General features: G+C 38.8%; 1 protein-coding gene and 1 long non-coding RNA gene across 3 annotated transcripts in view; one reads left to right on the forward strand and one right to left on the reverse strand.

Annotated features, from left to right (window-relative positions):
* The window catches only part of Hnf4 (Hepatocyte nuclear factor 4), a 41,555-nt gene extending 32,906 nt beyond the window's left edge, over positions 1–8,649 (reverse strand). The window contains exons 1-2 of one of the 2 annotated variants that reach the window (XM_076444276.1): positions 8,360–8,649; positions 6,602–6,927 (exon numbers count right to left, since the gene is read on the reverse strand). In XM_076444276.1, coding sequence (XP_076300391.1) covers positions 6,602–6,665 — 64 coding nt within the window. In that variant the 5' untranslated portion in view covers positions 6,666–6,927; positions 8,360–8,649. The remainder of the gene's footprint in view (positions 1–6,601; positions 6,928–8,359) is intronic. The other variant, XM_076444277.1, reaches the window with a different exon arrangement.
* Positions 8,650–10,621: 1,972 nt separating this feature from the next.
* Positions 10,622–14,590, forward strand: LOC143218672 (uncharacterized). The gene is made up of 4 exons (XR_013011138.1): positions 10,622–11,147; positions 11,760–12,000; positions 13,350–13,388; positions 13,641–14,590. It is a non-coding gene; the product is annotated as an uncharacterized LOC143218672 (long non-coding RNA).
* Positions 14,591–17,462: the final 2,872 nt, after the last annotated feature.

Below are 17,462 nucleotides of genomic sequence, written 5' to 3' on the forward strand. Positions count from 1 at the left end.
TTAGTTTATGTTGTGACTCGTTGCAATTCAATTCGAAGAATCGAGGAAGCTATTTTTCTAGACAGACGATATGTCTAGACTAATTTATATTTTTATAATAATTGTAAATATTATGAAGTTCGAATATTAAATGATAAATACTCGTGATGTCGTTTATTATTCATTCGATTATACAGGGTGTCCCAAAATTCCTGAACATCCCGGAAATGGGAGGTTCCTGAGACCATTTGAAGCGATATTTTCGTTTGCAAAAATGTTACCCGCGGCTTTGTTTAGGAGTTATTAACGAAAAACACGGACCAATCAGAGCGCGACCTAGACGCGAGTTGGCATAGTCGGCCCAGCGCGCCAACTGTCGATTGGCCGACTGTGCCAACTCGCGTCTAGGTCGCGCTCTGATTGGTCCGTGTTTTTCGTTAATAACTCCTAAACAAAGCCGCGGATAACATTTTTGCAAACGAAAATATCGCTTCAAATGGTCTCAGGAACCTACCATTTCCGGGATGTTCAGGAATTTTGGGACACCCTGTATATAAAACAATTACAGACGCTGCGCTGTAGTAGCTCCTGTATTGGTTAGCTTCTCGAGAATACCCGGCGGCTACCCCCACCACTGCATTAAGCCACGCCCACGTCACCATGTCACGCCCACTGCTACAAATTTTTCCATTTTTAATGTTTATCTGTGCGAATTTTCTGTGACCAAAAGTAAACAAACGTAAAATACATTTCTTCTTCGTAATATTTTAGATAAATTCAATTTTTTGGATGATTTTGCATATACAGTAGAACACGAGCGCTGCATTGTGAAAACATAAAAATACGCACGTTCCAGTGTTGATTGTCTGAACAACAACAGGAGGACTTAATTAATAACCTGCAGTAAGAGTATATATATCGATACTTTGTTATCTCTTTTTTTGCAATTTTTCGATCGTCATCGATAATACGTACTGATAACGGCCATCGATAATTAACCGATATAATCTCGACCGATTACAAACAATTACGTTCTAAATGCGTAATCATTGTTAACTGTTAAAGAAAAAACATTATCGCGAATACTTGAAATCAATTAAGGAACATTAATTCGAGGAAGATACAAATAAGTAATAGTGAATTGTCGAAGAAAAAGCATAAATAAATATATGGAGTCATCAAATGACCTTGATAAATTGATGGGAATGGATAATAAATTGTGGATAAATTGTCTCGGTGGAAACGAAAGGAACTGGTATCTGGGTGATTGAATTTTGTCACGACATCCTGACTACGGATGCATCCTGGGCAATGACTCAGAAAACACAAATTTTCGGAGACTGTCGTCGAGATTACGTCCCCGTTGAAATCGGGGGAACAATCCACGGTAAACAACGAAGACTTGTTGATTGTTTACGGTGTGTCGTCAGTCTTTGGTTAGGGAAGCAACCGATTTCGGTGAGTCAAGGTTGACTCTATCCCCGACGAACGCTATCACGAAAATTGATGACACATATCGGCTCGATAGGAAGATTATGTGAACGATAATAATCGAAAAGCACTGCGTCGACAGTCTACGCACACTCCTTCCTGCCACAGACACAACTGTAGCGATTGCCAGGTTGGAAATTTTTCAACCGCAGAATTTTTATTTTGCACACCCCCTAAGTTCAGGTCCTATTATTTTCATTATTTTTTATTAAAAATACTATTGGAATGATGATCTGCTTTAGTGGATATATGTTGTATGTTGTAAATATGAACTTATTTGATATTGTGATCTAATAATTTTGATGAAAAATATTTTTACAACTTAGGGACACATGACGTTCGAGCTTAAATTGTTTTAAGGGTCTGCTACGGGGAGAGGAATAACAATGTCACACAATTTTGTGTTTTGCATAAAAATATGCAGCCTAATTACAATACTTGTATAATTTCGATCCTCTTATACAGAAGTTGCATCACCCTGAATAAATAAATAAGTAATTGGTTTTTGTTTTGGTTTACATACAATATTTTTTATCGCAACTGTCCAAGCTATAATTTGAAGTGACTTTGCGCAGTAAAAAGCACAAGGTGATGTCTGAAAAAATTACGGTAACTTCCTGTTATCAAATATATCGCCATTATTTCTGCATAATAATAATTATCCATATATAATATCAATTTAAATAATAACAGTGTTTCAGACGTTCAAATTAGGAATATATTAAACAAAATAATAAAAACAGTTTAATAGAGTTCAATTTTCTAGAAGAAAACATTCCTGCTCAATAGAAATGCAAAAAAGAAATGCAAAATCAATTGTAGTATGTATTTTATGGAAACAGCAAACATAAGTCTGTGATTGATGTCGGTGAGCGACTTCAGTTAAAGTTTCACTTCACGTCGCCGATAAGGGTGATTGACAGAATGATTCAAATGTTGACAGAATATTTTTGAACATGAATGCTGTAGGAAATAGACTTTGTAGGAAATAGCCTGTTGGAAAAATTCGATAACAGCTAAATATAGTATAGACTTTATTTTCTTAAGGAAGAAGCGTAAGGACTTTGAAATTGCGGCACACCGTCACTTGTATTTTATCGTTAACAGTGTATCAACATGGCGGCGCACCGCTAAACTTGAAATTATTATGCGTCCATATAAATACTTGCAGTTTATTATCAAAAATGTACGAATCGCCTATTTTTAATAAAATAATGGTACACTACCATTTAATGTAAAAATGTCTTCGCTCCACAGAGTAGAGAGCGAAGCAAGCTCACGAAACGTACAAAACTGTGAACGTCTCTCACTGTTCGACCGCGTTGAATAGATTTTCTAATTTTGCCGGTGAACACAGAAATCGATGGAGCACTAAAGAAACTGTCCAGTTTTAGAATAAGATGAGCACTCGACGTGAAAGAGTGATTCTTAGTATTCATCTTGTAACGTGCGCTCAATAGGCACTCATAAGAATTCAGGATGAATCTCTGTTCGCGTAACATGGTAACATGGAAGACGGACATTCGTCACTGTTAATTAATTTGCAAACACGTCTCACGAAAAAATGGTTGAAATTTTGCTTAAAGAGATCTGCGAATCTTCGCCTCCTTGAAAATTGACTCCAGAGATTTTTAAATAAATGAAAACTGTGTGAAGGATTCCCGCAGGAACTTGGTTTGTAAAAATCATGTGTTATGAAAGGATGAAATTTTGATCCTTGAAGGATCTCTAAAAATGAATTTTGTTGTTTGCAGGATTGTTGATAAGTAAAATGTTGCAATTTACTAAAAATTATTGAAATTTCGTTCGTGAAATGGTTTCCAAAAATTGATCTTATGGGTTTTAAGATTTTTGTTGTTTGGAGCTTCCCAGAAAGGATCTGCTTAGTAAAAATCGGTTGAATCCTCGGAGGATTTCAACAGTTGGTTGTGTTGCAAATACATTTTGTTGTTTGATGGGTTCTAGGGGTAGCAAAAATTTGTTTCGCGGATTTTTATGCGAAGCAGCGGTGCACCTGTTTCGCCATATGTTGTAAACATTTTATCGTTTTGGTGTTTATCGGTCATTACAAAATGGCGTATTCGGTTTACAAAAATACCGGTTGATCCGAAGGACTGACAATGTTGCGAGAGTGCAAGGCGTTCGTTTTGTAGCCGCTGATAACGCCAGATAAGAAGGATTAGAGTGTTGATAAACTCCTAATCAATTTCAAGGCGAAGCATATCCGCCATCTCCGGAATCTTTTTTAGGGCCGAAACGCAAATTCGAATTTCCTTAGCTATATGTATGCAGTTTATCACCAGAAGCATTTAAATCAGACTAAATCGATAAGAATTATTTCGCAATTGTTAATATAAATACATTTCATAGATTGATAAATATTCTTACTCGATGAATGTTTACTTTGAAAATACGTGTGCCATTTCTTCGAGTTTATCTTGGCCAATAGTACTTTATAATTGATTGTAATCGATAATACCGCCAGCGTTAACTAATGGCTTTATGGCTGTACAAACATTTACGGCTTGATCCCTTAACGATGATAGATACTCTACAGCAACAATGAAAAAAAAATACAAGAAGTTTGTATAATAATTATTTAAATTATCAAATTATTTCGTCACTTTCACGAGTAGAAATTTCATAAAATTAACAAAATCCTACAAAATTGCTGAAAATTTCTAATTCATCTGAAATCATTTTTTTTCACGACATGTTGAGAAAGCGCGAAGAGGCGTAGCATAATAATTATTGCAACATAATCTGTTGCACGTGGTCTCAACAGATGAAAAGACACTTGGTTGATCATCTTCGACTTTCGAATAGTATCCAGCGTCCTCGAGGCATCTCTCATCATTTTTCTTCATTTCATCATCGACACGCGTACACGTTGGGGATCATGCACGTACAATGCGCGCCAGAACTGTTTCGAATCGGGTGTAACGAGACGTTTTACGGCGTTACACCGTACAGAATGCATCCGTACGACGGATTTAAATGTTTCTGGGGACAAGGATTACATAACGATAGGTGGACACGTGAAACGATGGGCGTTTTATCGAAATCTTCGGGATCTTCCCATTATATAAATATTATTATCGATGACTTGACGGAAAACGCGAGATCCAATCTTATCTGGCAGGCTTTATGTGACCACTGTCACGGCACACTGAGAATGATCGTTTTCCATAAACTGTAACGAGCCTTGGTTCGATCGCATTCAAACTCGAAAGCGACCATCTTCTTTTTATGAACCTTATCGACGTCCATTTCGACGAGATTAATTATAATTATTATTACGATACTTTGTTCTATACTCATTCTATGGTGCTGGTACAGAGCGTCTCAAAAGGAGCGCATCAGGTGACCTTCTCGCCGATTTCGTTCTGTTATTTTGGCACGAGTCGACTCTCGAATGCTACAATTTTTGCTTACGAACGCCAATGAACAAAAGTACCCTTCTCGAGCATAAAAGGAGCTCACCAAACAACCGATTATCACCCAACAAACTAAATCTAATCGCCTGCATAAATTGGGGAGTCTTTATAAGAAGTCACGCGAAGTGATACTACTGTTGCACAACAACTCATGGCCACATTTGGCATAAATAACCAAGAAGCCCGCCTATTCCTTGAGCTGGAAAGTTTCCCCTATTACTCCTCAAACTTGGCGCATCGAAATCCACCGATCATTCGGCGAATAAAACTTGTTTGCCCCTAATGATATCTTTATGAAACATTTATCAATATATCCGTGACATTTTTCTGATTAAAACGAGCCGAAGCATGGCACAATTTGTGGAACCTCTGCTATCCGAACCGATGGTGGTTCATGCGAATTGTGTCGCGTTTGAAAACGTCCGAAATATGTTGACGACAATTTTAAAAAACAGACAATTGAAAAGAAAATATATCGATAAATATGTCTAACCGATACACCTAATTGAATATCCTGTTTCATTTCGATCGAACTTTTGGACTCCTCATAGTTTAAAGTGGTCTCAAGGAACAATTGAGGTATCAATAGATAAATTCTAAATAATAATACGAATTGTCTGAATTTTTTAAGAGAATATGCAACCCCTACAGTATGTAAAGACACCTACAAGGAAAACGAGGGTGATCTGCGAGTGGAGGCGGTTCGATTGCTGCGCAGACGAGGGTCGACGAGGGTTATCTGAAGAAGAGGAGTGGAGACGTTGGAGGAAGAAGAATCTCTAGAAAGAAGAAGAGGCTTATCGTCTCGAGACTCGCTCCGTTTCGCCCTGGATTTTTGCGGGACACTCGCCAGCAGGAAGACAAGTTAGACAAGCGCAGACACGCTGCACAAATACACACACGTATAGATACTATATCCGTGTCCTCTCTCTTTCTCCTCTTCTACCGAGTTGCGTAACCTATCAATTTCGCACCGCGTACACTTTCGTAATTAACAGAATTCGTTAATACCTATTAATAAACCGCAATAAGCCCGGAGGACTGGACCGCCAGAGATACGACGTAGGAAATCTTTTGGTCGCCGAATGTGACCGAGCTCTGTCAACAAAGTGTTGACTTCTTCGCGCGCGCGTCTAGGGTATAGCGTAATTCACTAGATTCTTACTAGGTTACTGGTCTCACGCGGTTTGTGAAATTCGCTAATTCTAACCACGGTAACTACCAGTGGCGCGTTATCCTATGGGCAACTTGGGCAAATGCTCGAGGCCCCAAGCAAAAAGAGGCCCCGAACCCAAACCAAGATCCAAACTCCAAATTCTACGTTTTTCTCATAAAGTTATTTGGCTGGGTTTAGGGGCCCCGAAATTCTACTTTTCTCAAGGCCCCAACTAGTTATAACGCGCTACTGGTAACTACGTTCGTTTTTTAATATTTTCTGTGTGTTATGATTGCGCACCTTTATGCAAAGTAAATTTTTTAAAAATAAATTAACAATTTTCATCTGCAAATTTGTTAATGTATGTCCATAGCAATCGTCCAGACCATACATGGCAAATAGAGAAAGCGGAGAAGCGATTAAAAAATTTGAAAAACGACTAAAAATGTATTATGTGTTAACTAAAAAATAGTGTACAGTATTATAAGACGTGGAAGAATGAAAAAAATTAGAGAAATCATCAATGAATGTCACTCACCGTCCACCGTAGTGGAAGAGGAAATGACCACTGGTCCTTCCGTGTTCTTCGGCCGTTCCTCCATTTCAAGGTCGCCGATGACGACTTCCGTCTGCGCGCTTGCGCACTAGATCCACGACACGATCCACACGAAACACGATTCACCATCGAGCCACGGATCGAGCAACAAATATTTCGGAAATATATCTCGTTCTTCTCCTTTTTTCCTCTCTTTTCGCTTGTCTGTTATCGTCGCAGCGTCTCCCGCCGAATTTCGTTTCGTCTTTTTTCCTCGGCGGAGATTAGGCAACCGCCATCTTGAACCGTGAGTGGGGACAGTTCGTTATCTGGCACAGAATGTTCAAACGAATGGTCAGAATGACAGAAAATGTTTTTTCGTCTACTCGATTATCATCCGAGATCATTAAATTGTATATTTCAATGTTTTTTCAATGATAAAATTGTGGGAGCTCATCTTAATTCGCGATTTAATTCAATATGTTTTTAATAAGTTAAAACTAATAATTCTTCTAAATTATTCCATAATTAATTTACTAATCTCTGTAAATTAATTTTTAAAATAATCTTTATGTTTGCAGATATACAAAAAAAAGTACAATTTATTGTTCATTTTGAGGTATAAAAGACTTTAAAATTCAATGCAGACGGATGCACCAAAAATGCACCCAAATTGTTCATCAAATACACCTCCCATTCCGCATCAAACATATGTTTAATTAAAAATTTATCGTTCGTATTTGTATCATCATGATTACGGCTCGCAAACCTATCGATAATTATGTTATGTGTCGAGTACTGTCTGATATGTACAACGAATTTCTCGATCGAGATTGAGGATAACAATCGATAACAATCAGCCCGAATTCACGTATCCGAATCACAATCTCGCAATGATAAGCTTCTGGTTTCCGAATGATAACGGGCAGAAAATTGCAAAAAAATATGTTAAAGATAACGAGACATAGAAAAGACTTCATTTCATCAATTAAGGATTAGTTTTGAATAATTTATTAACCTCGAAGATTTTTGATAAAACTTGAAATTTTGAAAATTGAAAATTGAATAAGAATGATATAAATAGAAATTTGTATTACATCTAATACATAACCAGTTACATTTCATTAATTGCCTATAAACTTTTAATGTTCTCGCCTGATGACGTAAGATCAAATTAAGATTATAGTAAAAGAGGATAGGAGAAAACTCGAAAGAAAAGCAATAAATTTAGCGCACGCAATCGCACACATACATGAGTCAGACGCTTAATATTCCACAAAAAATGATAACTCTTGCATAACGTCGAAATCATTCATAAACATAATGATTCGACGCTGTAGATTATTCGTCCCCTCATATGCATGGACATCAATAGTTTTATAACCCATAATATAATCTACTAAAATTTATTCAACCCTTTAATACTGCCTTACAAGACCACGTGCGTGCAGTTAGCAATTTTTGAAGGAAAAACTAATTACCTTACTGACAGAAAAAAAACTAAAAATGAATTCACTTAAAAAATAATATCTTTTCCACGAAAATATATGCAAAAATTTTGTCACTGATATCATTCTTATATACAATTTTCTTTTTCGAACAATTTTCCATTATTTCAGTAAATATATGCCATAAATTTTGAATGTGAAGTAAAATTGCGTCAGAAAGTGATGTATTTTGTTTAACTTTTGTTGTATAATGGTATTCTGTCACAGCTGAAAGTATCGTGAAAGAAATTTTCTGAATATTTGTTGTTCTTACTCGGAATTCGCTGATTTTTCGTTTCATCGTTTGAATTCTCCCATTTTTAGCGCCACGAATGTCGTCGCGCGCACGCGCAGACGATCGTAAACTCCGAAGCATATATATATATAGAACACAGTCACGCGCAAGCGTGGTACACGCGGCGCTGGATACGCATGCGCACTCACGGCTCGCGACAGCTAAGTCCGATCTGCTGGAAAGCAATTGCGCTACTGCTACACCGACCATCATCGGTGATCTTCGGTGATCGACATGCTCTTGATTTCGTACAGCTGTGTGAAACAACACTTTTATTTATCGTATATATGTACATTTCTATTTATATATCCATATATACACGATCGACACTCGTGTGAGTAACGCTCGCCAGCGTGCATTTATTGAACGCACACTGTACAGTTCGAGCACCACATGCGTCATATATGCGAACATCAATTGACAGGTTTAATATTGAAATCGTGTTCGCGTGTATGTTTTTGTTTATGCGCAATATTTGCATTTTTAAGGTTATGTCAACCCCGGATCGAAAGGGATAACCTTAGGATACAAGCGCCGATTGTTCGGAGCCGTTTGTGTATTTTGCAGATTTCTTTTCATGCGACCGACCGCATGACTATTCATGCAACGCGAATATGTACCTCGAATTTTTTTGTCTTGTATTCCTTTGCTTTTTGTATGACTCGGGACAAACGATGAGAAAAGAACCGAGCAAAAACTTTGAGTCGTCTACCTTGAATTAATGAATGATTATTTGATTTTTTTGCCGACCGTACGTGTACGCGCTGATGAAACGTTAGAAACCATAAAAATGAACGTCTTTATTACGATGGTAATAACAAGAGGCCTTATCTCAGTCAGTTGTCGTTGGTTGTCGTCTATTAGTGTCGTTTGCGTTGGCATAACCTAATTTGCAATAACAAAATTTGTATTCAATAGATCGTTCGAACTCACGAAACTGATAAATTAGAGTCCTGACTTTTTGTTGAAGATCGACGACACTACAGAATTGAGGTTAAAAGATTCTTTATTATTTTTATATTACTGTTTTTTTTTTATTTGTATACGTATACAAATATATACATGAAAGAATACGTTCATGTATACGGATGTATACATGAAAGAATACGTTCATCGGCTAATTTCTTTTATTTATAATTTTAAATTCGATTGATATTATTTAAAAACTAATATAGAATTTTTTCTACTTCTCCTTTACTATACAATATTCAAATCAAGATTTAAATTTCGCGCGCTTATGTACATCGGTAACAAAATTCGTTACCCTCCAAAGATGACGCACTTAATCAAGCGAAATGTCAGCACAGAGACCGCCGATATCGAGTAAAATTTTGAACAATTTTGCCAAAATAAATAAGCATTGCTCATAATTTATGCGAATCTCATTTATTCGGAATAAGAACACCTTATCAAATTGTATTCGAATATGTGTGCTGATACTAACAGGGTATGATAATTTCAAATGTTTATGATGGACTGTTTAAAATGGGTAATAATAATTCGAAAACATATTTTCCCCAGAGACCGTTTAGTAATCTGTATTGTATACGAAAATTGTTGACATCGTGATAATAATTTGTTTATTAAACCCGTTACGTAACATGTCGATGCGCGATACAAATTACACTGTCCAACAGCCAAAAAGTATTTCGATTCGCACTATGCGATTCTTGTAGAGTTTTCCGCGCTGATTCCGAATCTGGTTTTAATTTTTTTCCTTCTACGTCCAGTTTTTGAGAAAATGGAGTTTTAAAAAAAGACATATCTTTCAACTTTAAACAAATATTGCGATGTTATTATAAAAGATATTGAATTGTTCTTTACAGCAAAAGATTCTGTAGACTTTCCCGAATATAGTGATATCCAATATTAATACATTATGATTGTTTAAACATGTTTAAAGAATGATTAAAGACGGAGATGCACCACTTTTGCACCAATTTTTGCGAATATTTTCGAATCTATCTCAAAAAATAAGGGTCCAGCGAAAAATTGAACTATACCACGCGAAAGAGCAGACTTTTATCTTGAGAAACCCCCCTGTGAAGTTTGCATGGTCGACGTTTTTTTCGAACCAGAAAGCAAAATATCTTCGCGCGACATGAGTTTCCGCCAGTGGCGCTCACCACCAGAACGGTCGTACGAACCACAGGGTATCGCCCAGTATCGCCACTCTAATAGGAGAACTGTTAGCACGAATTTAGTACTGTAACACAAAATAAAGATGTCACTACTTGTAAGAGTAATTTTCAAACAGTCCGCCAGATGGAATTGATGACAGTATTTTGGTGCACGTTGTAAACAGTTGTAAACAAAAATATACGGTTTCAATGTATTAGGTTGGAGAATTTTATTATTCCGGTCGAATAAAATTCTGGAGCCTGGAGGTGACAAACTCGTTGAATGCCGTTTCAGCATCTCTCTGGGATTTGAAGCATTTCTCATGCAAGAAGTTGTCGAGATGCTTAAAAAAGTGGTAATCGGTGGGCGAGAGATCTGGTGAGTATGGTGGATGAGATAGTTTCGTAGCCTAATTCGTTCAACTTTTGAAGGGTCGGCCGGGCGTTGTCGTGGAGAAGGATAGGACCATTTCTGCTGACCAGTGCTGGACACAAACCTTGAAGTTTCTTGTGCATTTCGTCGATTTGGTGGCGGTACTTTTCAGCTGTAATGGTTTCACCAGGATTCAGGAAGCTGTGGTGAATCAAACCGGCCACAGCCCACCAAACTATCACCATGACCTTCTTTTGGTGCAACTATGGCTTTGGTAAGTGTTTTGAATCTTCGTCGTAGTCTAGCCACTGAGCCGATCGTTGATTGCGCAAAGGAAGGGCAGATGACCCTCGCGTTCTGCGATATGTGATATGTTATGCGATATGCGATGTGTGTTGTATGATCTCGATGTATGTTCTGCAATATGCGATGTATGTTATACGATGTTGATGTGTGTTACGAGATGTACGATGTGTGTTACGAGATATACGATGTGTGTGATGTGTGTTATACGATCTCGATGTGTGTTACGATATATACGATGTGTGTTACTCATCTACATACATCTTATATCTCGTAACACACATCGTATATATCGTAACACACATCACAGACATCGTATATCTCGTAACACACATCGTACATCTCGTAACACACATCTTATATCTCGTGTTATACGATCTCGATGTATGTTGTGCGAGTTGCGATGTGTGTTGTACGTCTCGATGTGTGTTACGAGATGTACGATGTGTGTGGATGTGTTATACATTGTTTTGCTTTTTATTGAGCCAGTTCATTGTAATTTGCTGTGATATGCATTTGATGAATTCTCATTGTGAAAAAGTTTGTAAATAATGTTTAATTTGCAATATTTGTAATGAAACAGTGTTTCAACTCTTGACGATTCTTCGTTGCCGCCTAGAGCGCTTTTCCCGCCGGCGCACAACTCTTTGGCGCACGCTCAATTGGACACAGCTCTTTGGCGCACACGGCTGTTTGGCGCACAGCGGGATTGCACACCACAGAATACGAATTGCGCACATGTAAAATTGGACACAAAATGGATTGCAATGGATTGCGCACAGAACGAGAATTCAGCTGTTGTTTACCATCGCGAGTTGTGCTGGGTGATTAGTTTATGGTTATATTTCCTAGTTATATTTTCTATATATGCATAATATGTCTATAGCACGGTGCATTATACAGGTGTGCCGACTTACAAGGAGAACCCCCGCTCTGTCCCTCACGGATTTTGTTCAGACTTTACAGAGTTATAGATCTCGTTCCCCTGATTACGAAAATACCTCATTATAGGGGCAGACGCTCAATAGTTTTCGAGATATTTGCAATTAAAGTTTCATAACCGTAAAATATATATAGTTTAGTTCAGACTTTTACCAAACAATGGTGTGGCGCAACAGCAGCGAGCGGAACTGTTACGCAGCAGGCCCGGGTTCGAATCCCTTCGTGGTAAATTATTTTTTATTGTTTTTTTTTCATGAAAAATGCATTTTCAATGTTAAATAAATTTTAAATAAAATATTTTTATTCGCTAAAGGACTAATTGAAAATGATACTTCTTACTTTATAGAAGAAACACTAGATCTATTACTACATATACAAAAGATAATAATTATAAAACAATAATAATATTAAAATAATATATTAAAAAGTAATACATAACAAACAACAAATATAAATATAAATACAAATACAAAATAGAATAAATGCAATGAATAGTAATCAGAGGTATTTGTATTTATATTTATATTTGTTGTTTGTTATGTATTACTTTTTAATATATTATTTTAATATTATTATTGTTTTATAATTATTATCTTTTGTATATGTAGTAATAGATCTAGTGTTTCTTCTATAAAGTAAGAAGTATCATTTTCAATTAGTCCTTTAGCGAATAAAAATATTTTATTTAAAATTTATTTAACATTGAAAATGCATTTTTCATGAAAAAAAACAATAAAAAATAATTTACCACGAAGGGATTCGAACTCGGGCCTGCTGCGTAACAGTTCCGCTCGCTGCTGTTGCGCCACACCATTGCTTGATAAAAGTCTGAACTAAACTATATATATTTTACGGTTATGAAACTTTAATTGCAAATATCTCGAAAACTATTGAGCGTCTGCCCCTATAATGGGGTATTTTCGTAATCAGGGGAACGAGATGTATAACTCTGTAAAGTCTGAACAAAATCCGTGAGGGACAGAGCGGGGGTTCTCCTTGTTAGCATCTCTGTAATGCTGAAATTTGGAGGGAAGTCGGCACACCTGTATAATGCACCGTGGTCTATAGTATCAGAATTTTTCAGTGATGTTAGTTTTACAGGTTATTGTGTAAGATGTTATAAATTATAATATTATAAATTATAAAAGATATATACGGATAACTCCCTAAAAAAAGTATGAGCGAAACAAATATTAAATTTTCAAATTTGGATATATTTTATGTGTTGCAGAAATGATTTTTGACGCTACCTGTCATTATTGAAAAACTTGTAAGTACACATGGTGTATTATCTAATTTATTTTAGAAATCCTTAAGTGATTTAATGTTATTTATACAACATTAAAAGTAAATAATGCTTTCTTGTTTCACGTATTACTTACCATTTTACTAATTTTTGGTTTTGGAACGAGTCCTGTGTATTTGTAATATATTTTTAAATAATTATATTGTTATATCCAACTATATTTATATACATAATATAATAATTATGTACAGTAATTCTCTTGGAAAATTGTTTTAGGTCATCGTGTCGTCAGTAAGATATGCTGTGACTTTTCTTCCGCCAAAAATGCTGGTCCGGTCTAGTCCAGGACATATTAGTACATATATAATCTTCAAGACAGTATGAGACGAAAATCAAGAAAAAAAATGGTGATGTTCGTTTTTGATGGATGAAAATCATCAATTGGATGCTAAAATCTGATTCAAATATTTTAGATAAGTAAATTCTGTTTATAAAAAGTTAGTTCAAAAGTAATGGACACGATACTTTGTGATTTCTTTAATTATATTTTACAGATGATGCAATCTGTGCCAATTATACAATTCTCTGATATTGGGGGATACTGGAAAAAATTAAAATTCGGAAAAATGGTGCAAACTTGTTGCATAAAGAATTGTAAGGAATCAAAAAACCGTGTTGACGATCCTCGTACGTTAAGAAATATCTCGTAAGTACAGGCAAAGTAAACACAATCTATCTTTCGTATTATTCAGCTTTAAATCTGCTGCTCCGCACCTATTCAGGCTACATTTAATATTTGCCTATAATATTGTAATAAAGCATTTATAAATAAACTTCATATATATATATATTATATAACATTTTTTTCGTATTTTCACTTGTAGATCATGCTCCTACAATCTTGCCGGAAAAGTACCTTCTATATTAGGGTGCTTCTTTAATTTTTGACCAACGAATTAAATGCACCGCACCCCCCAGAATTGTTCCTTTAGGTGAGAAAAAAATTTGTGCAATTCGTGCGCAATTCGTTTTACATGTGCGAGAGGATGCATCCCGCAGGCTAGTCGAGTAAAAACACGTGCGAGAGGATGCATCCCGCAGGCTAGTCGAGTAAAAACACGTGCGAGAGGATGCATCCCGCAGGCTAGTCGAGTAAAAACACGTGCGAGAGGATGCATCCCGCAGGCTAGTCGAGCAAAAACACGTGCGAGAGGATGCATCCCGCAGGCTAGTCGAGTAAAAACACGTGCGAGAGAATGCATACCGCAGGCTAGTCGAGTAAAAACACGTGCGAGGGGATGCTTCCCGCAGGCTAGTCGAGTAAAAACACGTGCGAGAGGATGCATACCGCAGGCTAGTCGAGTAGAAACACGTGCGAGAGGATGCTTCCCGCAGGCTAGTCGAGTAAAAACACGTGCGAGAGGATGCATACCGCAGGCTAGTCGAGTAGAAACACGTGCGAGAGGATGCACCCCGCAGACTAGTCGAGTAAAAACACGTGCGAGAGGATGCATCACGCAGGCTAGTCGAGTAAAAACACGTGCGAGAGGATGCTTCCCGCAGGCTAGTCGAGTAAAAACACGTGCGAGAGGATGCTTCCCGCAGGCTAGTCGAGTAAAAACACGTGCGAGAGGATGCATCCCGCAGGCTAGTCGAGTAAAAACACGTGCGAGAGGATGCATCCCGCAGGCTAGTCGAGTAAAAACACGTGCGAGAGGATGCATCCCGCAGGCTAGTCGAGCAAAAACACGTGCGAGAGGATGCATCCCGCAGGCTAGTCGAGTAAAAACACGTGCGAGAGGATGCATACCGCAGGCTAGTCGAGTAAAAACACCTGCGAGGGGATGCTTCCCGCAGGCTACTCGAGTAAAAACACGTGCGAGAGGATGCATACCGCAGGCTAGTCGAGTAGAAACACGTGCGAGAGGATGCATCCCGCAGGCTAGTCGAGTAAAAACACGTGCGAGAGGATGCTTCCCGCAGGCTAGTCGAGTAAAAACACGTGCGAGAGGATGCACCCCGCAGGCTAGTCGAGTAAAAACACGTGCGAGAGGATGCTTCCCGCAGGCTAGTCGAGTAAAAACACGTGCGAGAGGATGCATCACGCAGGCTAGTCGAGTAAAAACACGTGCGAGAGGATGCACCCCGCAGGCTAGTCGAGTAAAAACACGTGCGAGAGGATGCTTCCCGCAGGCTAGTCGAGTAAAAACACGTGCGAGAGGATGCACCCCGCAGGCTAGTCGAGTAAAAACACGTGCGAGAGGATGCACCCCGCAGGCTAGTCGAGTAAAAACTCGTGCGAGAGGATGCATCACGCAGGCTAGTCGAGTAGAAACACGTGCGAGAGGATGCATCCCGCAGGCTAGTCGAGTAAAAACACGTGCGAGAGGATGCATCCCGCAGGCTAGTCGAGTAAAAACACGTGCGAGAGGATGCTTCCCGAAGGCTAGTCGAGTACTAACACGTGCGAGAGGATGCATCTCGCAGGCTAGTCGAGCACAGACACGTGCGAGAGGATGCATCCCGCAGGCTAGTCGAGCAAAAACACGTGCGAGAGGATGCATCCCGCAGGCTAGTCGAATAAAAACACGTGCGAGAGGATGCATCCCGCAGGCTAGTCGAGTAAAAACACGTGCGATCCCAAAAAAACCTGCGCATGCGCATCCCAAAAAACCTGCGCATGCGCATTTCAAAAAACCTGCGCATGCGCATCCCAAAAAACCTGCGCATGCGCATTTCAAGAAACCTGTGCATGCGCATCAAAAAACCTGCGCATGCGCATTCCAAAAAACCTGCGCATGCGCATCCCAAAAACATGCGCATGCGCATCCCAAAAACCTGCGCATGCGCATCCCACAAAACCAGCGCATGCGCATCCCAAAAAACCTGCGCATGCGCATTTCAAGAAACCTGCGCATGCGCTTCCCAAAAAACCTGCGCATGCGCATCCCACAAAACCTGCGCATGCGCATTCCAAAAAACCTGCGCATGCGTATCCCAAAAAACCAGCGCATGCGCATTTCAAGAAACCTGCGCATGCGCATCTCAAAAATAAGCTTCTCAGCCTCACGGCTAGGATCAAAGTGCTGTAGTCAAAACACGTGTTAGGGGATGCATTCTATGGGTTAGGTTTGTCAAAACACGTGTTAGGAGATGCATTCTATGGGTTATATTAGTGAAAACACGTGTTTTCGCTCACCTAACCTGCGGAATGCATCCTCTCATACGTGTTTTCGCACACCTAACCTGCGGAATGAATGCATTGTTTTAAACACAAACTGCTCGGGCGCATGCCAATAAACCTGCGCATGCGCATGCCAAAAAACCTGTGCATGCGCATGCCAAAAAATCTGCGCATGCGCATCCTAAAAAAACCTGCGCATGCGCTTCCAAAAAAAACTTGCGCATGCGCATCCTAAAAAACCTGCGCATGCGCATCCCAAAAAACCTGCGCATGCGCATCCCAAAAAACCTGCGCATGCGCATCCCAAAAAACCCTGCGCATGCGCATGCCAAAAAAATCTGCGCATGCGCATCCCAAAAAACCCTGCGCATGCGCATGCCAAAAAACCTGCGCATGCGCATCCCAAAAAACCTGCGCATGCGCATTCCAAAAAACCTGCGCATGCGCATCCCAAAAAACCTGTGTATGCGCATTCCAAAAAACCTGCGCATGTCAAAAAACCTGTGCAGGGGTTAGAGTTAGGGGTTAGTGTGAGTATTAGTGTGTGTGAACAGTGTTTTTGAGAGGTTAGTTTAGCGTTAGTGTGTTGTGAGAGTGTTTTTGAGAGGTTAGTTTAGCGTTAGTGTGTTGTGAGAGTGTTTTTGAGAGGTTAGTTTAGCGTTAGTGTGTTGTGAGAGTGTTTTTGAGAGGTTAGTTTAGCGTTAGTGTGTTGTGAGAGTGTTTTTGAGAGGTTAGTTTAGCGTTAGTGTGTTGTGAGAGTGTTTTTGAGAGGTTAGTTTAGCGTTAGTGTGTTGTGAGAGTGTTTTTGAGAGGTTAGTTTAGCGTTAGTGTGTTGTGAGAGTGTTTTTGAGAGGTTAGTTTAGCGTTAGTGTGTTGTGAGAGTGTTTTTGAGAGGTTAGTTTAGCGTTAGTGTG

The sequence above is a fragment of the Lasioglossum baleicum genome, chromosome 20 (assembly GCF_051020765.1).
Source record: "Lasioglossum baleicum chromosome 20, iyLasBale1, whole genome shotgun sequence".
Classification (NCBI taxonomy): Eukaryota; Metazoa; Arthropoda; class Insecta; order Hymenoptera; family Halictidae; genus Lasioglossum; species Lasioglossum baleicum.